This window comes from Vidua macroura, chromosome 3, assembly GCF_024509145.1.
Source record: "Vidua macroura isolate BioBank_ID:100142 chromosome 3, ASM2450914v1, whole genome shotgun sequence".
In the NCBI taxonomy this organism is placed as follows: domain Eukaryota; kingdom Metazoa; phylum Chordata; class Aves; order Passeriformes; family Viduidae; genus Vidua; species Vidua macroura.
In genome coordinates this window covers 31,756,996-31,781,034 of record NC_071573.1, presented here as the reverse complement: position 1 = coordinate 31,781,034, position 24,039 = coordinate 31,756,996, and the positions used below count along the sequence as shown (strand labels likewise).

The window sequence follows — 24,039 nt, the reverse complement described above, 5'->3', positions numbered from 1 at the left end:
CTGACAGCGGGCCGTGCGCGCATGCGCGGGGCCCGGGACTTGTTGCCGGCGCCCGTAACTGCGGGGCCGGGCCGGGCCCCGGGACCGCCCGTGAGGTGACGGGGCAGGGAAGGGAAAGGCAGAGGAGGGAAGGGCGGGGGTAGGAGAGGCCGCCCCGGCGCAGGTAAGGGAGGGCGGGAGCGGCGCCGTGCGGGCCGGCGGGGAGGGGAGTGGGCGAGGCGAGCGCGGCCCCTCCTCAGCGGGACCCCCGCAGCGGGGTCGGGGCGGGCAGCGCCGGGAGCAGCGTCCCCTCCCCGCGGGAAGCTCAGCCAGCCCACCCTGCTCTGGAGCGGAGGGACCCGCTCCATGCGCCTGGCGCTTTCCAATGTGCTCCTGGGGAAGCCGTCCCGCCCGCCGCGGCTCCACGTCCCTGCCGGAGCCGGGAGCGCAGGGGGCTCCCAGCGCCACACGGGAGCCGCTCCCGTTTCTGGAGCCCGTCCGGGGCTCCCTGGGTTCCTGCGGCGCAGCCCCACCCGTGGGAGGTCTTCCCCTGCCCTTTATCTGCCTGGCAGCTGGCTTGTTTAAAAAGAGCAGCTTTCGAGATTTGGAAGCAGTGTCTGATAAACTCCAGTGTGTTGCTTAGAGTTTAGCGTGCAGGCTTGTGCTGGAGATTCCTGAAGGCTCTTCAAAAATGCGTTCTTTTCCGTCAGCACTAAATTTCTGTCCGTGGAAAGCAAGGATAGAGAATCACGGCACAACTTTTTTTGGGCGTTGTTGGTTTTTTTTTTTTTTTTTCTTTTTCTTTCTCTCTATTTTTTTTTTTTTCCGCTGTGATGAAACACATCAGCTGAGACAAAATTTCTTCCTCAGCGTGTCGCGCTGCCCAACACTTAGCAGATGGTGTTTTGGGAGGAGTGTACTCCATGCTGTTTTCCCGCTGTTCAAAAGGAGAATATTTAGTTATTTGTAATTTTTGTTTGTTTGTTTCATTTTCAGCATCCAGAATAGTGCTGTCGTCAGAGACGTGCATTCCTCTTAGAGGCACAACATCCTGAATGTAGTGTCCCTGGATCTGTGTGATGAGGACCTAGAATATTTGCTTTTGAAGGATTGAGTTTTTTTCGGGCAATGGTTTCTTTGTCAATTTATCAGCCAGAAGTGTGTTCTGCATGAAGCAGTACTTGGGAATCAGCAAGTAAATAAGATCCAAGAAAGGAAATGTTTGAAGTGGAAAGCCCCAAAATAAACGAGCAATTGCCTATACTGATAAAAAGAACTTTCTATCAATAGCCAAATCTCGTACATTCTTGTATGGTACTACATTATCTGGTCAGGTCAGTTGACTAAAATGAGGTAGATGTCTGTTCTCTGAGAAATACTCGTTTTTCTTTCTTGTTTGTGACATAAGATAACTGCTATGCTGGCCTTTCATTTGAATTACTTTGAAAAAGGAAGGTAACCTGATATTCCAAGAACAGAAAGCAACATGTGTATTTGTGTAGTGGTTCTTTTCTGTGGAATTAGTGGTAAATTTGTTAATGATCTCAAGGTTTTGACATTTAAATATGAAGTTCACAAGCTGGTGTGTTCACACGTGCTCATCAACTAGGAACAAAATTTTCAGACTGCTGTTATTGGAATATGTAATGCCCTGTGTGATTCCTAGAATCACAGTCCAGGCTGGAATATGTAGTTAGATGTTATAGATTCAATGATAGGGAAATTTTTTTGGGGGAGGGATCTTCTGCAGTTATCTTCAGATCTCTGTAGAGAATGTGGTTCACTAGATGTCTGGAATTCTTGTCTGGGCATTGCTGGTAGCTGAACCTGCCAATTGTTGCAAAACATTTCTCATGTGAAGGGAAGAGATTGTCAAAGGCAGCACTTTCTTTTCCAAAATAGTTTTCTGGTTGCATCTTCCTGCACTTTTTATACTTGTGATATTAGTAATATTAGTATATCTCACAAATACCAACCAAGCTTTTCACAAGTTGGTTTCACCTTTTCTTTTCCTTTTTTTTTTTTTTTTTTTTTTTTGTCTTTTGAAGGGATAGACAAAATGAACCCTTTCTATTTTCTGGGGTTTGGACATTCTCATCTAGGCTTCTTTGGGAACAGGAGTGCACCTTTCAACAGAACAAATGAGACTTACTGCTACAGCACTGCCCAGGGCAGCACAGTGCTCCAAGGAGTAACTTTTGGTGGAATCCCAACTGTCCTGCTGCTTGACGTAACCTTCTTTTTTGTAAGCCCAGTTTTCTATTTCTTGTATTGAAAGTACTTCTGGCCTTCTCAAAAGTGAGATTGTTCCAAATTCTCATATTTATCGGGTTGGAATTTGGTTTCTGAGAATGTTCAGAGTAAGAAATGAGTTGAGGCCATCCTGGGAACACCAAAGCGCTTTTCAAGTCTTGATAAATGTTTGCATACAGATGGGATGGTGGTGTCACTGGTCTACAGTGTTAGATGTGTAGATGTAGGGAGAGTGCAGTTTTACAGGACCTCTTTCTGGGGTCAGTGAATTTTGTAGTTGTAGCTCAAATTTTCATGTTTTATCTTAACTGCAAAAACATTTGGGTTTACCTACTGGGTAGGTTTTCAGGAAGGGGACCCCATTACTAACTCATTTGTGAAATGGCAGATTTTGCATATTGTATTGCCTTTTGAAAAACCGACTTTTTAAAATTAGATTCCCTGAAGCTGTAGATGAAGATGAAATAATGTACTGACCAGCTCAGTCCTGAGAAAAGGTGGAATATAATTTGTTGCTATCTGGGGGCTCCAGGACAGGCCTGAAACTGCACTTAAACTTGTGGTTATTTTTGTAAGCTTGGCCTAGGTGGCCTTCAGCCACCAGAAACAGGGCTGCAGACCTGCAAATTGGCCTGAGAAGAGGGTCTGTGGTAGTAAAATAGACTAAAGAGGTAACAGTTTCTGAGTTCTAGAAATCTGCTGTAAAGAAACCTAAAATATCTGTGGTCTGAGCTGGTCATTCTGTAGGAATGTAGAGGATATTCCTCAAAGCTGTATAGTGGCATTCTTTGTTGTTGATTTGGTGTATGTATGTATGTTTTTGGTGTAGTACCATAAATCTATTTTCTGAGGATGTACAATATTTACAGCTCTGTGTGACCAATGTCACAGCATTGAATAAGATTTAGTTGAAGTGTTTGCCTTTTTTTTTTTTTTAAGCTGTGGCTCAATTTTAAGACACTGAGTCTGCTTTTGAATTCCTTGCTGTTGAACTTTGCACTCAAGCAGGGTTAGGCAGAAGGTTCCTCTCTTCTTCAAGTAACAAGTACTGAAAATTATGTATCAACTCCTGTATTCTTATTTTCATGACATTTTTACTGCATATCCTTTTAGTAACTGTTGATGGGTTTCTGATGTGTTATTTCTAGGCTGGCCTCCAAAGGAAGTGAGGTTTATATATTTCATTGTCTTCCCATTTTTATCTGGCAGTCCTGCCTGATAACTGGAGAATACTGTAGCCAATTTCAACCAAAATTGTGAAGAATCTAGAGAACTTTCATGCTTGCAGCAAGTTTAATGACCAGATGAAGGAGGAAGATCTAAATTAATCCTCCCTATTAGGAGGAAGGCACTCATAAGAAGGTTATATTAATTGTGAAATGTAGAAATGAGCTGTGTAATCTTGACACAGAGATAATCTGAACATGTATCCTGGCTGGCCAGTCAGTATTTAATCCCAGTAAGTTGCATCACTAACACCACTTTCCAGCCAAACAGGTATGGGATGGAGGAGGAACCAGAAGGTGAGGGTGTATGCTACATATGCATGGCAAACAGGCCTTGTTACTTCATTGCTTTCTGTAGAGCAACTTGTTAAAAAAAAAAAAAAAAAAAAAGAAATGAATCTATGAAATACCCAGTGATGAAGCTTTTTGCTTGTTTTCTTTGTCTCTTTCAAAAAGGGAAAATACGAGGGGCAGATTAAAAATACATTGCAGAGATCAGAGATAGGTAGCTTTGGTCTCAGACAGGCTAGTCTGTAGCATGGCCATCACTGAGTTGGCTGGCATATGATAATTGATTTTGGAACTAGGACAGCATTTTTTGTCAGTTCTTACACACCTAAGAATGATTATTTTGAAATGGGAAAAATAAATACTTTAATATCTTCTTTTTTATTTTCTAGATTTTAATATTACTGTTTTCCATTATAAGAAAGAGATTCTGGGACTATGGTCGTGTTGCACTGGTGTCAGAAGTTGAAAGGTAAAAAAGATATGTAATCAGACTGGCTTGTTGAAACCATTTGGGGAGTGGGGAGGAAAGTACACTGAATGTGGCTTATATTAGGTGCATTTATATCAATTAGATATGCTTGTAATCACTTGCACATGTTTGTTAAAAATGCCCTCCCACTGCTTTGTGTGAAGTACATCCCCCTCAGAGAGTTACTGTCCATGGTTTCAGCCATAAGTCCTGTGTTTCCATTGCCATGGATTTCATCCTCCAGCTGTGAGTTAAGGAAGTGGAGGTAAGGAAATAGGCTGCTTGTCTGCTGACATTCTGCACACTGATGTTTGCAGTGTGCTTCTGTACAGAGGGATATTAACCATTTTGTTTATCTTGGCTCAAGCCCAGTGTATTCCCAGAGCTCCCTGCACAGCCTGTGCCACAAAATCTCCCAAGGGTTCATAAATAACAACTTACTGTTGCAGGTTTCTGAAATTGTTCACTGATTTTTAGTAATATTTCAAATGAGCTTTTTATTTTTTTTTTTAATGTAGGATGATGTGTTGGGACATTTAAAATCTAAGCTGTCTATGTGCACAGTGGGGAAACTTTAACAGTGAGCCTCTTCCTGGTGCAATCAAGTTGTGGTAAATTCACAACTGAGCAACAGGAAAGAACTCGAACCCTGTTTTTAGGTGTCATCTATGGACAGTTGTGAAAGATAGATGTAAAATAAAACAGGCAATAACTGAGAAGTCTTTAATCCAGCTGGCTGAGGCAGTAGTCATGGAGGTACTCTGGTACTGGGCTGTGGAGGCATGGGACCAACAGGCTGGAGCAGTCAGACACCCAGGAGCCTGCGTTTTTGTCCTGCTGGACTGAGAGCTGAGCCTGCTGGCCAAAATTACAGAGACACCTAGGAACACACTCCAATTCTAACAGGTGTCCTCCTGTAATTACCATTGCAACATTTCTTTTTAGCAACAAACTGAAAACAGGCACTCTGCTACTTTTTGAGGGCTACAGAGTTTCTAATGTTTCTAGCCTTGCTACAGGATTGTTTGTGTGAGGAGGTGGCTTTGCAAGGATTTAGTTGTGAAGAGAAATTGTGGGCAGTGGCTGTACGATGGAGGAAAAAGAAGTGATGTCTTGTAGTGAGGAATATCCAAACAGGAAGACAGCTTGCAAATCTGTAGGCTCCCAAACCTGTATTGCATTCTGTTACATCAGTGTGGTTTTAATATCCTGATAAAATGTTATTTTCTTTCAAGTTCACTTATGTGCTCTTATGTTGGGAGCTCTCATGTCCTCTCTGTTCAACATGAGACACACACAAGTTACTGTAGTCAGGCATGTGCTACAGGGTGAAAACCACAGCTTTCATAAGTGAAAAAGTGTGTTTGTACTACATCCCTTAGTCAGAATTGTTGAAATAATTCCATAGAGATCCATCATCTGTTGTTAATGATACTTAAAAGCATCATTTAATGTGTTTTAGTGAATCAAGATATAACCGGTTGTCAACATCATCATCAATACCTGAAGATCTTGAATATGATAAGGTAAGTATTCTAGAGTTCTGATAATACTTTCTGAATGGAATCTGCTGTAATTTGCCATTCCATATTGTTCAATGAACCATCATTAAGCTGGAAGTTCATTTCCATGCAAAAATTAATAATGCATTGTTAACTGTGTTTTTATAGAACCATGCATAATCTCTGTTTCCTAACAAACTATTGCCATGTCATAAAACCAGTGTCTTGTGTCATTATTTCAAAGTCTGGTTGTTTTTTTGGTTTTTTTTTTTTTTTTTTTTTTTTAAATTAGAGAGGGGACTATATGTTTGTGTTTCCAAGGGGGAGGGGAGACTGAAAAAAAAAAAAACCCAAAAAAACCTAGTAGATAATTTGTATTGGGATAACAGTTCAAAAAGCTATACTGTGCTCACATTGCAAATAATACCTAGTTGCTCTTTACAGTACATTGTTTTACTCACAGTGTTGAGCAAACTGGATGCAAGTGTGAGGCTAATAATAGTGTTATGCACTCTTAATAATCAAATTGGTTTGGAGTGGAGGGTAATATTTTGGCCAAACTTTTAACTGTCTCCCTCCATGGTTTTTCTGAATTTGTGGAATTGGTACACCTCTATAATTTTGTGTTGCAACTTCAGAATGAGTCATGCAAGAGTTGTCTAGTGGTGGCATCCTAAGTTTTCAACATTTTATATATACATGCATCAACTTAATATCTAGCCTTGCAATTAATTATTTGCATGAGCATCAAAAGCATACTATTGTTTGATCAGGATTGCTCTCCTATTTGTGTACTTTACTTAATCTTTTTAAAACCCTAAAGCAACTTTAGCTGTTGAGTAACATGTGTCTATTTAGGTGGATAATGTTCACTTGAAAGCGCCCTTTTGAGAGAGAAGGGTTTTTTTGAACTGTAGTGGGATGCTCAGTGAGATGTGAATTCTGCTATCCAGTTTCATTGGGGGATTTGTAAACCTGTATAAGAAGCCTTTCTTTTAATGTAATCACAGCAGTATTTTTAACAAGCATTTTACTGATTAACTTGTGTTAGACCCTTGTATTTCAGAGCAATAAGCTACCAGTTTTTTTAGCTAAGAGTTTGTCTTAATAGAAAGACTTGTCTTAATTGGATGATTAGACTCTATTTTTTGTATGTCAGCTCCTAAAACTTTTTTTTTTTTTAATTTATAGGGGTTTTGTTCTTGGATTACTGCTGCTTTTCGGATGCAGTAAGTATAGGAAACAGAAATAGTGAGCTGTGGTTTGCTTTGATCTTTTTTAATTTAGAAAGGTGGTTTTCATTCCAAAATTTTGGGGGTTATTTTCTCATTTGAGTAGATAGAGTTTTAATACAAGCACTGATATAGGTGCCTCTGGTTGGTTGAAAAAAGGAAGTGAAAACGAGGTCAACTTATGGGAATACTTTTTCAGGATACAGTTGTCCTGCTAGCAGCCCAGGGACTTCCTCATCTTGGGACAGTGTATGAATCTGAGTGAATCTATAGCATTTATATGGATTCAGAGCTAATAATTATACTCTAGGATTTTACTCTTCAAAGAGTACCTCGTGGGTGTTCCCCTGTTTGAAGCCAGTAGGGCCCCAGGCAGGCAGAGGGATTTCCCTGCAAGGGTTTCTGTGGAGAACTGGTGGTTTAGTTGGGGCTGGAATTGCCTAACTAGGGGAAGTCCATCCCAGTGTTTCCCAGAAACGGAATGTTAGACATGTGATGTGTGTTTTTTATGTCTCTTGGGGCTTAGTAGATCATGGCTTTAAAAATCAATTTCTAGCTTGGATACACTGAAATGTGAAAGGGGTGGGGGTTAAGCCTGTCCTCCATTTTTGCTAGTTCAGTTCCTTCCTTTTTCAAATTCTCCTAGATCTAATGATCTAATCTGCTGACAGTGGAGAGGTGGTGAGAGTTCATTCCAAAGCCTTTTATATTTCCTGTTAGCTGGGTGTCATAAGAGCAAGGTGGTTCTGTTGTAATTTGCCTCACAGGGAGCCTTTATGGAGATGAGTGAATACTGTCATTAATCTTAAATTTGGAGAGCTAGGCTTGTGACTGGCATAAAGCAGGAGGTCACAGCAAGAGACTTTGTCTTCTTCTAGTACAAAAGAATTTGGACTCATATTTGCCTTTCAGATTATTGTTTCAATCTTAAATTCCCTAGTGTTAAGTTTTGTATATAGTAGTATTGCACAAGTAAATTACACTTTTGGAACCTAAATTTACACGTGAAAGAACACAGCCATTTTGAGAGCCAATAAGACTGATGGGAATGGGGATGTCACTGAGTAGACTGAGAATTTAATGTGTGTTCATAAACCCCTCCCAAGAAGACTAAGTAATCTGACAATGTGCTTTTCTGTCTGATGCAGTGATGATGAGATTCACGAGAGGTGTGGTGAAGATGCCATCCATTACCTTGCCTTCCAGCGTCACATCATCTGCTTGCTGATTGCCATCAGCATTTTGTCTGTGTGTGTGATATTGCCTGTCAATCTGTCAGGTGATCTGCTTGGTAAGAATTTATTTTTTTGTATTCTTAGAACAAATTTTTATTTTATATAACAGTAAAAACTCTTTAGATTTTTTAAAATTTTATTTTGGTAAGGTTTATAAGGTGGTGTTTTAACCACTGTAGTGAGTTGACTCTGGCTGGATGCTATCTTCACAAACTACTGCACCATAAGTCACTCTTCTACACTCTTCATGCACAGCATGGGTCCCCCACAGGGTCACAAGTCCCACCAGGAAACCTACTTCAGCATGGGCTTCTCTCTCCGTGGGTCTACAGATCTCTGCCAGGACCCTCCTCCAGCACAGGCCTCCCACAGGATTACAGCCTCCTCTCAGGCATCCACGTTCTCCAGTGTGGGTCTTCTCCATGGGCTGCAGGTGGATCTCTACATCCCCACAGTTCTCCACCATGGGCTGCAGCGGAATGTCAGCTCTGGTGCCTGAAGCACCACCTGCCCTTCCTTCTGCACTGACCTTGGTGTCTGCAGAGTTATTCTTCTCACACATTCTCACTCTGCTCTTCTCTGTCGCAGTTAGTTATGTACAATAACTTTTTTTCTCCTTCTGAAATATGTTATCATGGAGATGTTACTATCATTCCTAATCGGCTTGGCCTTGGCCAGCAGTGGGTCTGTCCTGGAGCTGGCTGGAATTGGCTCTTTTGGACATGGGGAAAGCTTCTGGCAGCTTCTCACAGAATCCACCCCTCAAGCCCCCTGTTACCTATACCTGGCTGTACAAACCCAACACACCCCCTCAGTCTGATGTGAAATTTGTGTGATTGTAGGGGGCCTCTTTAAACAGTTGTCAGAAACAAAATTGCAGACCTCCTGCAGACTTAGATGACAAGGCTTAAAAAGGCTCAAGGCAGGATTAACTTTACCCATGCCCTCTTCAGTGGTGTTCGTCGTTATGGTTTTTACTGGTGATTGTCAATGGAAAACATCTTCACAGCTGAGAAGTCTTTCTAGTATCCAGTCTGAATCTCTTTTGCTTCAATTAATTTAAAATAATTTTTTTATCTGTCACTGGAGATAATAGATTATTCTTTTCCTCTTTACAAAATCCTTGTAGCTGCTGGAGAATTATAAACATTTTTTATCTGCTTTTTCCTCTTTCTCGTAAACAAACCAGTTAATTTGGTCTTTAATGAGAAATGTTTTCCTCTTGGCTGATTATAAAATCATCAGCCATGCCTTGAATTTTTGTTTTAATCTAGCTACACTGTCTCCCATTGTTCCTTTATGTCTTGGTTTGTGTCTCAAAATTGGACAAATCTTGCAGAGACTTTGTAAATACTGACTAGATAATTTGCAGTCCAATCCTGATTATTTCTTCCAGTGTGGCACCTACAAGTACGATAATCTAGTCTGCCATTCAGTTTGCTGGTGGGGAACCTGAGTTCTTTGAGTGTGATGTCTGTTAAACCCTGCTTATACATTCTTCTGTTTTTGATTGTGAGCCCTTACAATCCCATTTCATACCTGGCTTTGTATCACTCTCATCAAGGTCATGTTTAAAGTATTGTTCATGGTTTTTAAGACCCTTGTGACATAGCTCTTGTCTATAATAGGATACATTGAACTTTTTCCTTTTTGTATTGTTTACCTTTGGAACTTCCATCTCTGACCTCCCTTTTATAAGCTCTTTCTTGGCAATTCTCTGTTCATATTAATATCAGCTTTTTATTAATGCAGAACATTATATCTTCTGTTTTTCTGGATTAAACTTTTTGAGTCTAGGAAATACAAAGCTTTAGTTTCTCTCCCCTTCTTCCTCCTCTTCCACTGTAAGCTGATTTGTACATTTGCAGTTTTTTCAGTTGTGATGACTTGCAATGTGGTTTAACAGTCTGGGCTAGAAGGATTGTTTAACTTTCTAGATACACTAAACTCCTTTTCCTTTGTGATCATTTGCTCAATTTTCCCTCACTTGCATTATAATTTTTTTAATACTTGACAGTCTAGAGAAATAATGTCATGTAAATCCATTTTTGACCTTACCAAGGGTTGTCAGTACTGAATTAATGCAGCTTAAAAGCCTGAGATAAGAACTCAGTTAAGATGAAAGAAAAATGTGAAGGAAATATGTTCAATCCCTAAGCAATATTGTTAATGGACATGAAGGGAGATTGGAGGGAGAAAGAGAACTGCTTCAAAGATCTAGATCTTCAAAACACTCCACTGTTTTTCTTGATGACATGAATGTGGTAAAATCTGTGGGTGTCTTTTCCAACTTTACAACACAGGACAGAATAAACCAGCATTGATTATGATTCTAAATCTTTTTTTCAATGAACTTGCTCAGCATTAAAAAGAAATATATCAACTTCTTAAAAAAATAGAATAAAAGATGACTTTCTGACAGTAAGTGTTGCACCAGTTAATTTTCCTACTTGCTCTTGTTCTTCTTAGATAAAGATCCCTATAGTTTTGGAAGAACAACTATAGTAAATTTACAAACCAGGTGAGTAAGTCTTGCATGATGTCTATTTCCTACCATGGTCTCTAAACACAAGAATTGATACTTGCAGCATGGCTCATGGGGTTGGAATAACTTAATCCCTGTCTGTCAACTGAAACTGGGATATGTTCTGCTTCAGGCTGTGCACTTGCAGTGCTGATAAGAAATCCTGAGACTGGGCTTCTGGCCTCTCAGCTCTCACTTCTTACGCCACATGTTTCCCTTGGCTAATGACTGCACACATATTATTTTCAGAAATTTCCCATTAAAGGAAACAATGCTTCAGAAGGAATGTAAAGCTGATAGCTTTACTGGAATGTGCAGCTGGGATGATGCAAATTCCCTTACATTAGATTTATATGTGTGCATATGTCTCCCATCTGAGATTTCAATTCAAATTACTTCTATGTGTTTTAAAAAGTCTGTAAAATAGTTGAAGGACAAAGCTGTACAAATCTGATTTATTCTTGATCAATCCACATCCATCCCTGACGCTATGTCCAGTAGACTCTCTATTTTGTTTAACCATGTTATGAAACCAAGTAACTAATGGGGATTTTTTTACTTTGTTGAACTTTTTTAATCTGTAAAATAAGTTTCTGTATTTTAGTTTAATTGCAATTATTAATGCTCTTCACAAAACTGAAGAGCTGTTTGCAGAACAAAATGTCTATACGCTTTGTAGAAGGAGCTATCAGAAAAGCAGAATTTACTCCTTATATGAGGCTGTTTTCAATTTGAGTAAGGATTGTGTTCAAGGAGAGTTTAATTTTGTATTCGGCACAGTAAGTAATAAAGTATACAACAAACATTTTGGCAAATAGCATCATATGTGCTATAGGTCATCTGAATGAGAAAGTGAAAGCCAAACACTGCCTATATTTGTCCATGACATAGAGTATCTGTTTTCCTTTTAGCTCCATGACCCATAGAATTTTATGAGAAGCAAATAATCCTGTTGGCTGTCCAAGGCATCTGCATAGGTGTGACTGATTACCAGTAACTGCCTTTATTCTTGTTTTGTGTTCAGTGAGAGGTTTTGATCTGATTATCATTTTGATGGCTGCTTGTATCAACTGGGCAATTATTTCTTCCTGTTTCTCATATTCCTAATGTTTTATCTGACAGCAATAATCTTCTTTGGCTGCACACAGTTTTTGCTGTTGTTTACCTGATTCTGACTGTTGTCTTCATGCGACATCACATGAAGTATGTCACATATAAAGAAGAAAACATAGTAAGTTTCTGTATTGGAGTGAAAAAAGTGTATTTGCCAATGGATAATACTAAAAAAGCAAATTGCTAAGGTGCCTCCTGCATGCTAGAATCTGACATAAATGTGAAGGAATTGACTGAAAGGAATGTTCTACTGAGTGAATTTTGAAAATGGATGGAGAGAAGGGAATTAGAGAGGGATTTGTGAAATTTTGCTGTAACCTATTGCCAATGTAGAAGGTGCTGTTTTAAATAGATGAGCTTCCACCAAAATCAGAATTACCTACCTTTATTCCTGCTCTAATAAACAACTAATTGTGCTGTGTCTTGGCCTTCTTTATATTCTTGTTTTCTCTTTTGTAATGTATTTTATCAAAAGGTAACTTGCATTTTCTTTCCTAGGTTAAGTGCACATTGTTCATAACTGGTCTTCCAAAAAATGCAAGTGAAGAAAGAGTACAAAACCATTTCACGTAAGTTCCATCCTTGAGGAATAATGTTACAGTCATAGAATGGTTTGGGTTGGAAGGGACCTTAAAGATCATCAAGTTCCAATTCCCTGCCGTGGGCAGGGACACCTCCCACTAGACCAGGGTGCTCAGAGCCCCATTCAGTATGACCCTGAACACTTCCACGTATGGGGCATCCACAGCTTCTCTGGGCCACCTGTTTCAGGGCCTCACTACCCTCACAGTAAAGAAGTTCCTCCTAATATCTAATCTAAACCTATTCTCTTTTTGTTTGAAGTCGTTCTCCCTTATCCTGTCACTACATGCCCTGGTAAAAAGTTTCTTTCCATCTTTGTTTAGGAGTAGAAGATGTAAAATTGTCCTGGTAGTTTTCCCTGCCCGAGCAGATAAGTTTTTTGAATTTTGCACTGTTTAAAATTCAGAAAAGATATTTCAATTAAGTTGGCTGATCTTAGAATTTAAGAAAGTGTCTGTGTATCCACACTTTCCACTCATGCCCCCACACAACTTTTACTTGGAATAAAGCTATGCATCTCATGTTAAGTAACTTCCAACAACTCTCTGTGGAAGTCTCTGCTCTCTGATACCTCATTCAGAACTTAAATGAGTGATGAGCTGTCAGTTAAGATACCAGTGCTGCTCTTTGAACCAGTTTCTTCATTGTACTTTGTTCTTACTGTTCTCACGTGCTGCTTCCTTTCAGGGATGCCTACCCAACTTGCACTGTGCTGGAGGTCCAGCTGTGTTATGATGTAGCCAAGCTTATTAAACTTTTCAAAAAAAGGTACTTGTTTTTGTAACCTACACAAGTTTAGCATAATTCTATGAATGTTTTGCTAGTCCTTAATCAACGTGTACCAGCAGTACTAACCTGGTGCATCCTAAAGATGGATTCTGCTCTTCAAGTTCTGGTCTGGACTTCAGTTAGATTCAGCTGTGTTTTAAAAGGGTTATGGGGTTCAGCCCATCTCTTGTTGGTGTGATATGTTGTCTGTTGCCTAAGTTAAGTTTTGGCTTGCTGATTATTTATGTATGGATGTACTTATTTATAGACAGGCAGTGCCAAGTGAAAAACTGAACTATTGAATTAATAACTCTGTTAACCCTGCTTCTTTGGCCAGAGGTGCTGATCACAGGAGAGACAAGTATTATCTTCTGGTCTCTCAAGAATAACATTGGGTTGTTCTTTTTCCTGGAACCTCACTACAAGTGTAGGCTATATAATGATATCACAGACTTTCAAATAAACTATATAAATAACCAAAATAAACTGCATGTAAATATCTTTGGTGACTGATTAATTTGCTATCAGTCCTTGGCATATTTTTTTCCTCTCAGGGATTATAATCTTTTTAAGATTGATGTTGATACTGTTTTTGCAAAATATTATGGATGTATTTTTCTGTGCAGAAAACAGGCAGAAAAAAGCCTGATTTACTATGAACACCTGCATCAGAAGTATGGCAAGAGGGTCCAAATCAACCCTAAGCCATGTGGTCAGTTCTGCTGCTGTGAAATAAGAGGATGTGAAAGGGTAAGAGATTCTGTTCTTTTCCAGTTATAGCTAGGTACGTTATTAGAGGAGTAGAAAATAGTATTTGTGTCATGTCTCATTTACCTTCAGAAAATTCTTTATTCGTTCATAACTTACCTGCCATGTTCTCATGTTGCATAGAAAAGGAATTCCCTGAAACTTTTGAAATGTAATCTTAGTGCACAAACTGAAGTACTTCCTGTTTGTCTTTGCCTTGTGACGTGATTTGTAATTTGTGGGAGTGGCATGAGGAAGGGTGACTATGGTTTGTGTAAGCTGTGTGTTATTGAGGATATTGGCTATCTGGTACTTGCATGTAACAGCCATCAATTTCCCCACAGGAGGATGCAGTAGATTATTACACCAAAGTTAGAAATGAACTTGAGGAAGAATATTCAAAAGAGGAACAAGCTGTTCATAATAACCCATTGGGAATGGCCTTTGTAACATTTCAAGAGAAATCCATGGCAACCTAGTAAGTTTTGTCCATTGTCTTGTTTGTTCTCTTTTTACTAAAATAGTACAACTGATCTCTTGTTTGTGTCCCTTGTTTGCTTATGTTGGTTCTTCCTTTCTTCTTTTTCACCATTCTGTGGATTTGCTCTGCTTTGCTTTCTGGTAAGGTTTTCCATAAATGTGTTTTAGCCTGTATGCTTTGAATGAAGAAATTATCTTAGGGACTAAAGGGCTTGGGACATTTAATGGGATAAAGAGCCTTTCTCTTCTGTGTGGGATCCAGTCCGTCAGGGTAAGTTTACAGGAGGCCAGACTAATTGGTTCTTGAATTTGGGTTACTGACAACTCCATTTCCTACTATGCAAATGGTCCAATTACCAAACTATCAGAGTGGGTACAAATTACACTGCCAGATAAGTCATCTCAGCAGGGTAGGGTCAAGACCTGGCCACATGTGATAGATACACATATTTTGTATATCTCTTACCTGTTGTTATAGATATATGTTTAGACCTAATAGTAGAAGTTGTGCTTTTATTCAGTCATTTGCAGAGAAAAATGTGTGTAGCCTCTCATGTTCCGTTGGCACTTTGTAAACATCTTTTGCTAACACAAAGTGGGTAAAGGGAAGCAGAATAATATTTGTATTGCAGCATAAAACATCATGCTTTTTCCTGTTCTTAGCCTCTGTAGTTTAAATTGTCTGCATTATTTTGGCATTCAAGTCATGTTAGAAAGACAGTTTTTGAGGTCATTTTTCAAGGAAGTCCAGGATGTGGAATTTCTTGCAAGAATTGGAGAAAGTTTTGCTTGCTACTCTTTCACTGAGTAGTGATTGTGTGAATCACTAATTTTGTAATGAAATAACATTTTGAGATGTAAAAATGAAAGAAGAAATAAGCACTGCTATCTACTGATGTGTTGTGTACAACTTTGATGGGATAGTCCCTCCTTGAGCAAATGTTCTGATTAAGACCTGAAAATATTTTAGTTTGTTTAGCTTGGAATTAATGTCGTGGACTCCATTCCCTGGGAAATTAGATTAAATTATGTGTGAAACTGAGGCTCCCATCAAATGAGAAAGTTATTTGGTGCCCTTAGGATGCTCTGCTCTGCAGAGCCCTGAAATAGGATGAGAGAAACAGGACTCCAGAAGTGAGGTTCTGGGGGCTCAGGTGGTGGTAGAAGGTTTTTAATGATGGCTAAAACTTGCTTTGTATGTATTTTTAAAAATAAACTATCAAAGAATAATCAACTGTCTTAAATACTTGCTGCTGCAAGATGCTGGCAATCTGACATCACTGCTTGAATTCTGGTAAGGAAAAGGCCTGGGGGGTTGAGGGTTATGTTTGTTTGTTTGGTGTTTGTGTGTGTGGTTCTCTGTCTTCTTTATGTTAAGGACACAACTGAGAAACAAGCATGTTCACAGATTTTGGAGTCTCCACATTTAAATATAATATATATTGTTTCTATGCTACTGTAATAAAATAGTTTCTGAATGTGTGCCTTGCCCTTCTTCTGCTGTCCTTTGAGAGATCTTTGAAAGCATTTATTCTGGGCATGTTTAAATTTTTCTTAAATATTTTGAGTGTCAGTCAACTCATAATATTGGAAGATAGAATTGAGCACTGTGATTATTTTAGGGGTAGGTGAAAGAGGCTAATATTTTGAATTGTGAGAATACCAGCATGCTAAAAATTCTTCTGATAATTTGTACTCAAGGCAAAATTGGCTGGTTTTGATACTAGTGTAAAGGATTAGTCTGCAGTCTCACTTCATTAGTCTACTTTGATTTGAAAACAGCTGTATTATGTAAAGATGTGTTTATCAAACTGTTTGTCTTTTCTTTTTGTCCAATGCTCTCAGGCTTTGATTTTTAATTTTTTTTTAATATGATTCATTGGAGTTGCTCATGTTGATAGAAGCAGTAAATAGTTTAAACCAAGACTGCTTTTTATTTCCAACAAAACAGATCTCAGGCCTGTGATAGTCACTGTTTAAATAATGGTCATTAATGCATAATATGTTACATTGTTGTTTAAACTCTATCTTGATCACAGGTTATTCAAATCTTTAAAAAACCAAAAACCTTTATCACTATTCCCAGACTTTCTTGTTGCATATTTAGCATTTTCAGGTGTAAAAAATTGGAAAAATCTTCTTCTTCTTGCTTACAGCATCCTTAAGGACTTCAATGCCTGCAAATGTCAGAGCATTAAGTGTAAAGGAGAGCCCCAGCCATCACCCTACAGTAGGGAGCTGTGTGTATCCAACTGGAAGGTTACATATGCTCCTTATCCTGAGAATATTTGTTGGTAAGATTCCTGTCTTACATCCATTTGTTGGTGATAATGTAGATTTGGAATGGGCACAGGACAAACTGGGATGAGTGTGTTTTTCTTTAACCCTGAACTAAAGCTTTTTGTATTGTTGGAATGTGGCTGATCTGCCTCTTTATTTTCATTACTGTGTTCTTCATTGACCTTGGGGTCTGTGGACATTACCTGGGGTAATGGTCTAGAGTTTTTCCACCCCAAAATTTTAAAAAAACTTAATCCTGTTTATAGCTGTCCCTCAGTCTTTCCATTTTTTGAGGCTAGTACATATCTACTGTTGAGATCTGAGGGAAGCAAGTTGGTTTTAGTGCTGAGCATCCTCAAAATATGTATATATTTTTCTGAGTTGCCATGTGATGAGTGTAACTTTACAGAGTCCACTCTATAAACTCTGGTCTGTCTTCTTCCTGTTCTTTTTCTTTTCTCACCCCCCACCTTGAAGAAGAGGGACCACAGGGATATGCCAAGTTCACAAAAAGACTTGTCATAATCAGGGATGTTACTGAGCCTCTGTATCTCTGTTTTGCTTGTTCTGAATATTTGGCTTTGTCTGGCATTTAAATAATTCCAGTCCTTTTGGCAACCATCTCAAATAATATTTAAGAACTTTACTTATTTAAAATCTATAGTTGCTGTTTTAATATGGCAGGAAGGGATGCAGTGTTTCCAAAATTGAAATTTTATTTCAAATCACTTTTTTTGGTAGATTCTGCCTCTGATAGGTATTCTCCTTGCAGAAATTCTCTGTGTCTTCCAGCTCTGTCTCTTCGTTTCATTTCTGTTTAGTACTTCTGTATTATTGAACAATGGCAGTGTTTCATCCCAGACCTTAACTAGATTAGACATTATGTTTGTGTAATGAAAGAATAGATATGTTCTTCTGCAAACACAATTTATGGTATCATTCAAGAGAGGTTGCACAGTTCTCTCTATTTCTAGTAGCAACTGGAACTTGAGTAGTGCTTTGTTATATAACTTTGAAAGCTCAGTTTAGAAAAAACAGTGGCACCTGTTACTTGACAGATAGTGTATATATCTTTTTTTAACAGCAAATTCTTGCTGCTTGTTTTAATATCTTTTTTTATTTTTACTTCTTTCTGCAGGAAAAATCTTTCAGTGCATGGATTGAAATGGTGGTTTAGATGGGCTTGCATTAATTTGCTTCTTTTTATTGTGCTGTTTTTTCTTACTACTCCTTCCATAATCATCTCAACCATGGACAAGTTCAATGTCACTAAACCTATTCACTACCTTAATGTGAGTATTGCCATTTGTTTGGATATAGCTGTGGATCAAACCAAAATTTTGGTAAATTGATAGGGTTTCATTGTCTTACCTTCAGTTGAAATTCTCAGGACTGTTTTATGTAGCTGCTGATTAAAAGCATAAGTCCAGAATCAGGTCTTTAGCTCTCTTTTGTTCCTGGATAATAGTCTGAAGTAATTTTTATCTGAGACTTTATATTATTATAACATGTTTATGTATTTCTGGTAAAAATTTGCAGTCCAAACTTAAAGAATTCTAAATGTTGTAATCAAAAAATCTTTGCAAAAAATGGAATTTCAAATCCAATTTGTATTTTGATTTTTATGATAAGAAGGGGGAAATTCAGATTTTTAACTCTGAGGTAAAATGTTTTTTTATTTTGCTTATAGGGTTCAAAGCATATATATCTGATCCTAGTTTGACTGCAGCTAAAGCAACTTGCAAGCTGTTATTTTTAAGTATTTTCCCAAGCTAGTGTAAGCTTCATAAAAACTACTTGTGAGACTGCACTCTCATGGAATTTAATTCCCAGTCTCACTTTGGTTTTTTGTCTTGCATGCCAGTGCTAAGCACTCATTACTCAGTTTAAGACTATCTGAATATAATTTCTCCAGTTCATCCTCCTATAATTTACAAATAGCAAAATATTAGCATCTCTGTTCCACCACAACTGCATTAAAGTGGTTTTAATACTCATCCTTATTTTCTCCCCACTAGAATCCTGTCATCAGTCAGTTTTTCCCAACGCTCTTGCTCTGGTCCTTTTCAGCTTTGCTACCAACAATTGTCTATTACTCAACTTTGCTGGAGTCCCACTGGACAAAGTAAGCAACCTTTTCCTCTGTTTTCACCTCATCAGCTGAGCTACTAAGATAAATGAAAGTGCTGATCTTTCACAGAGCTCTCAAATCCACACACCTCTCGTAGCAGGGAACTTCCTGTTCTTGTCTCTTTCTAGTGTTATAACCACACTTTAGGGTTTAGGTAATTTTTAACCCCCACAGCAAATCTAATATGACCACATGATTTGTTTATGCTTTCCCCTGCTCCCCACCTCACTTCTCTTTGTGTTTAATCAGAAAAAAAATTGTATGAGAAGGCTCAGGAGTTGTAGCTTCAACAGGAGCATGGGAAGTGCCTGTAATCCCATAATAAACTTGCTCTCTGGGAAGATAGGCCATGTGGTTTGGATCCCCTCCAGGCTGACAACTTATAAAAAGGCCATCCATCTTTTTGTAGCTTGGCATGACAAAATGATCTGAGCTGTGCACCAGGAGTTACACCCAGACCTGTTGGATATCAGTGGTGATCTGAGAAGACTTATGGGGCCAAAGGCCCAGCAGATGTGTTGATGCAAGGTTTTCACCTTGGGTGCATCATTGAGCTGGTGCACCCCAGAGATGTCAAGCCCACTAATGAGCTGCTAACTTGGAGAACTCAGCACAGCTTGGTTTGGAGTACCAGATTTGATGCCCTGTTTACCTACAGACAGATAAAAGCATGGTACTTCAATCCCATCTTCACTCAACGTCACTTAGTCTTTATCCATAAAGCTTGTAGTCATTGTTTTTTTATTCTAAGGTAAATTTGGTGGATTTCCTTTTGAATTTTTACACAATTCCTTTCTAAGACACCATGTTTAGAGTCTATTGTTTCTTTGTTACAGCTGTATGCTTTTCATCAACTTTGTTTTGGTACCTGTGCTACACACATGAACTTTGAGACCTTTTCAATCAGTTAAAATAATTTTCTGAAGTCACTAGAGTCCACAGGTCTGATTTCAAGCCTCAGTGTAGTTACACTGATAGGTCTCACGGTGCCCAAGTGCTCCTGTAATAAAACCCTTGTGGTTTTAAAGCCCTATCAGATACCACCTCTAGGAGTCTGAAGTGTTCATAGTGCTGCCCTTTTCTGGCAACAGGGTGTCACTGGATCCATGTTCCTGCTGCTGTAGTGGGGGTACAGCATTAGTAGTGTCATGTTGTTCCCCAAGACTTGGCACCTGACAGGGAGGTTGTCTAAGTGTCTGGTTTCTTGGCAGTGGTGCCCTTTTCTGAACTGCTTAATCCCTCCTGGCATGGCACTTGAAGAGTTGTTTGTTTACAAGCTGTTGCACGATTGAGTGTCTTAGGGTGAGAGACCAGCTGTGCTTGTGGCACATCCCTGTGTGTGTGGTGCAGACCTGTAGTGGTGCTCATCCAGAGGCTGGATTAACATTCAGCAATGTTTTTGTTGCTGAAGAAGATACTGAAAGTCTGCTTGGTCCATATTGGTGAATATCTCAAAGATGTTTGGTTTTTATCTGGTAGCAATGTGATATGGTAGGGGAAGCTGGGTGTCTGACAAGTGCTGGCATTGTCCAGGAAAGATCCTTCATATGTGGCAGCTTTTTGTATGAGTTTCTCACTCTGCCTTTTTATGTTGATAGATCTGCAGAGAACAGAATAATGATGCATAAAGTCTACATATTTTTGATCTTCATGGTATTGATTCTGCCTTCCCTTGGTCTAACCAGGTAAAGAATCATAGTTTAATGAGATAATGGCCGAGTATTTTTATAATGAGACATCTTACTTGTGTTTTCAAGTTGTGAGGTATAGTCAATGTACCCCCACTCCCTTCAGTGTGTGTGGTTATGTTATCATTGCACATTAGGTTTCAATATTCATCTTACATCTGGGATCCTTAGAGCCCTTAAAAGTTTCTAAAGCCTGGCTTTTCTTTTAACAAAGATATTGAAGACCTTATAAGATCAATGGCTAATTAAAAATTGCCCATACTCACCATTATAACTGAGAACCAAGTTTTCTGACTGTGTCTTATACTTCAGTTGGAGTTGTCCTTCTTTCCCATCTTTACAGTTTTTGACTGTTACCCTGGATGACATGTATTTGTCCTATCTGTATAATAATTGCTAAAAATGAGTAATAAAACTTTAATATGAAGTAGATGTTTTTGTTGTGTTTAATCTTGTACCTTTTTTCTTATTCTAGATATCAGTAACTGTGATAAATTGAAGTAGTGTTTTAGATTATTTGATTAAATTCTTGCTATGCACTATCTTGACTTAAGCTGCTTAAAAAGAGAAGCATTTTTAGACAGTACTTAAGGTGTGTGAGACTGAATTACATTCACCATCTTTCTTTCAGCCTTGATTTTTTTTTCCGCTGGCTGTTTGACAGAGAATCATCTGATTCTGCAGTTAGGCTGGAGTAAGTATTAGCTAAATAATATTCTCTCTTTGCTATTCCTTTGTAAAGAAATATTTAGGACTTAAGTTTTTGGTGGGTTTTTTTTTTTTGGTTTGTGGGTTTTTTTGGTTTTTTGTTTTGTTTTGTTTTGCTTTTTGCTGTCCTTGGTTAGTGGTTTATTAAAATTTGCTCAGGGTTGCTACTTTGGGATAATGTTGAGCTTCTGAATAAGTGGAGGAGACAATAAGATTGGACATTAGAAAGAATTTCTTCACAGAAAAGATTATAAGATATTGGAATTGGATGAGGATTGTTGCCTATCATTGACAGGGGATCTTCTCAAGGATTACAGTGAGACCAAAGAGCTACAGCAGTTCTTTTTGTAATCCAGTGAATCTTGATTTTAAGAAAAATGTATGTTTTTACACACATTACATTGCAAATCTGTAGATATTGGTTATTTTAAGCTCCTGTGCCTGGAGGAAAGAATAGAATACAATTATTAGGACATAGATTTCCAAATGCAGTTTCAAAATCAGTAACAGGAAGACAGTTAGGAGTTACTAAATTAGGAGAGATGATTATTCTATTGCAGTCTTATCTCATCTTGTGTCAGGTTGCTGTTGCAGACATCAGATGATGCTCTTGTCTGCTGTCAGCCACCCATAAGGCTGTTGCACCTTTTTGTGAACAGTTTATTCCTCACCTGAGCTGCCACTCAGCCAGGCTCTTACATACTACCCTGGCTGCATTTGTAGCTGTGCAGTATTCTTCTACAACAAGATTATCAGAAGTTCTTCTGGCCACTTCCTAACATACATAGTGCTTATTCTTATGGTAAGAGATTTCCAAAGGCAATAGGGATGCATTGTATACCTCCAGTGTTTGCTTGCCTTCCTCCTAGTCAGTATCTGGTGTCTTTCCTGGCAGATGTGTCTTTCTGCCTGACCAGGGAGCCTTCTTTGTGAACTACGTGATTGCCTCAGCTTTCGTGGGCAATGGGATGGAGCTGCTGCGCCTGCCGGGCCTCATCCTGTACACCATACGCATGATCATGGCCAAGTCCACAGCAGAGAGGAAAAACATCAAACAGGTATTGGAGGCATTTCAATGACTGATCCTTGTCAGAAACAGTGGGAGCACCCATCCTTCATACTATTAACTATCATCTCTTGACGGTATTTTTTTTTTAGCCTTTGTTTCGCTTGTCCACAACAGCTTCATTTTCCCTTCATTCACAGCACAGATAACAGGGAGGGATTTATTCCAGTCAGAGATGGTCAAAAATCAAAAGCCAAGCTCTGAGCTTCAGGTATCAATCTCTTTGTAGCTCTAAGTCAGAGTTTTATGATTTTAATTTTACAGAATAGTTCTGATTTTATCTTATAGTCTGAACTTCAGGGTTTTTTTATTCAAACCTGTCTAGAGTTAGTGTCTTCTGTCAGCCATCAGGTGTGCACAACTTTCTTTAAAATGAACTTGCTTTAAACCTAGCAAAATATATATTTTTGCCTATATTCCTTTTCAAGAGGTGGACTCTCACTTCCAGGTGAAGTGTCATCCTATAGCTTGACATTCCAGGTGTTGCAATGGGAACTTAAGCCTGTATGTAGCTACCACAGTGAGGTGAAGGTTCTGAGTCTGGCACAATTACTTTCTGCCTTGTGATTTTTAAGGAGCTGCTTCTTGTATATGCAGATTCCCTGAGAAATAACTTTAAGGCTAGGAAAGAAACAGCATCTTTTCTGTATGTCCAGGTAATAAAAACACAAAATACTTCATCTGTTTACATCATTTCTGCCTCTTAGGGAAATAACTGATCTCTCAGGGGGAGCGAGTAAGATAAGGTGAATTGTTGCTTTAGGGAATCTATTATTAACTCTTGACACATTGATGGATGACTTGAGAGTTTTGGGTGTTTTGTTTTTGTTCTTAGCAACAGGCATTTGAATATGAATTTGGAGCAATGTATGCCTGGATGCTGTGTGTGTTCACTGTCATCATGGCCTACAGCATCACATGTCCCATCATTGTCCCTTTTGGTAAGTTTTCCAGGGAGCACTGTGGGAGTGAGATGGGGCATGTGGGAAGTTTGGAAAGCTCAGCTCTGCATTCTTATTCCCATTCAAATGCTGATAATCCTTAGGACTTGAATGCAAGTTTCCTTCCCTTCTTGTGGAAGAACAGTGAAAGAGATGATTAATTACTTAGCTCTTGTGCTACCTTTAAATGTTGAAAGTACATTTAATGTCTATTAGATGTTTATTTTATTTCTCAAATTTGAGTGTACCGGCTTTGATGGTGAGGGGTTTAGATCAGACATAAGTAGTACTAAATAATTTTATATAGTTGGTATTTTCATTTTCTAATCCAAAGCTGGATATGAGATAATTATCTAAATTAGATATTGTTCAGAACTGGTTTAATCAACAATCTTATTATTGGGAGAATGTGGCCAATTTTTATGTAACAATGTAATTGATATTTACTTAGATTCCATTTTGTATGCAGTTGTAAATATCTGAATGTGCCACTGAATCCCAGAGCTGTTGCAATTCATAGCTGCCACAGCAGTTGCTGGCTGTTTGTTTGGATAAGGAATAGCTGACTTGAAATCTAGTCATGAATCTGGTGATGGCTGAAAGAGAGATGTGAAGCCACTGTCATGCCTTCCTTACCAGCAACAGTGGAAGGGGAGTTGGGAAGTCTTCCCTACTGGCTTGACCTCATGTGCCAGCACCTGCAAGGAGCTCTGGGCTCTCCCTGGGAGCACAAGAGGCACCACAGAGAAGTGTGTGGAGAGGGGAGGGATGGAGATGCAACAAGCTAAGCTCCTAAGCTTTAGGAGCAGGTGCTGTCTTGCAGC

General features: G+C 38.9%; 1 protein-coding gene across 2 annotated transcripts in view; it reads left to right on the top strand.

Moving 5' to 3' along the window:
- Positions 1–33: 33 nt before the first annotated feature.
- Positions 34–24,039, top strand: part of TMEM63A (transmembrane protein 63A) — a 30,438-nt gene continuing 6,432 nt past the window's right edge. Inside the window, exons 1-20 of one of the 2 annotated variants that reach the window (XM_053974162.1) lie at positions 34–95; positions 976–1,313; positions 2,028–2,224; positions 4,139–4,218; positions 5,681–5,744; positions 6,912–6,949; positions 8,101–8,243; positions 10,657–10,708; positions 11,834–11,942; positions 12,323–12,393; positions 13,094–13,174; positions 13,801–13,924; positions 14,266–14,399; positions 16,558–16,695; positions 17,820–17,973; positions 18,700–18,806; positions 20,411–20,497; positions 21,132–21,194; positions 22,104–22,266; positions 23,110–23,215. In XM_053974162.1, the coding sequence (XP_053830137.1) occupies positions 2,039–2,224; positions 4,139–4,218; positions 5,681–5,744; positions 6,912–6,949; positions 8,101–8,243; positions 10,657–10,708; positions 11,834–11,942; positions 12,323–12,393; positions 13,094–13,174; positions 13,801–13,924; positions 14,266–14,399; positions 16,558–16,695; positions 17,820–17,973; positions 18,700–18,806; positions 20,411–20,497; positions 21,132–21,194; positions 22,104–22,266; positions 23,110–23,215 (1,900 nt within the window). In that variant the 5' untranslated portion in view covers positions 34–95; positions 976–1,313; positions 2,028–2,038. Of the gene's footprint in view, positions 96–145; positions 164–975; positions 1,314–2,027; positions 2,225–4,138; positions 4,219–5,680; positions 5,745–6,911; positions 6,950–8,100; positions 8,244–10,656; positions 10,709–11,833; positions 11,943–12,322; positions 12,394–13,093; positions 13,175–13,800; positions 13,925–14,265; positions 14,400–16,557; positions 16,696–17,819; positions 17,974–18,699; positions 18,807–20,410; positions 20,498–21,131; positions 21,195–22,103; positions 22,267–23,109; positions 23,216–24,039 lie in introns of those variants that run through there. The other variant, XM_053974161.1, reaches the window with a different exon arrangement.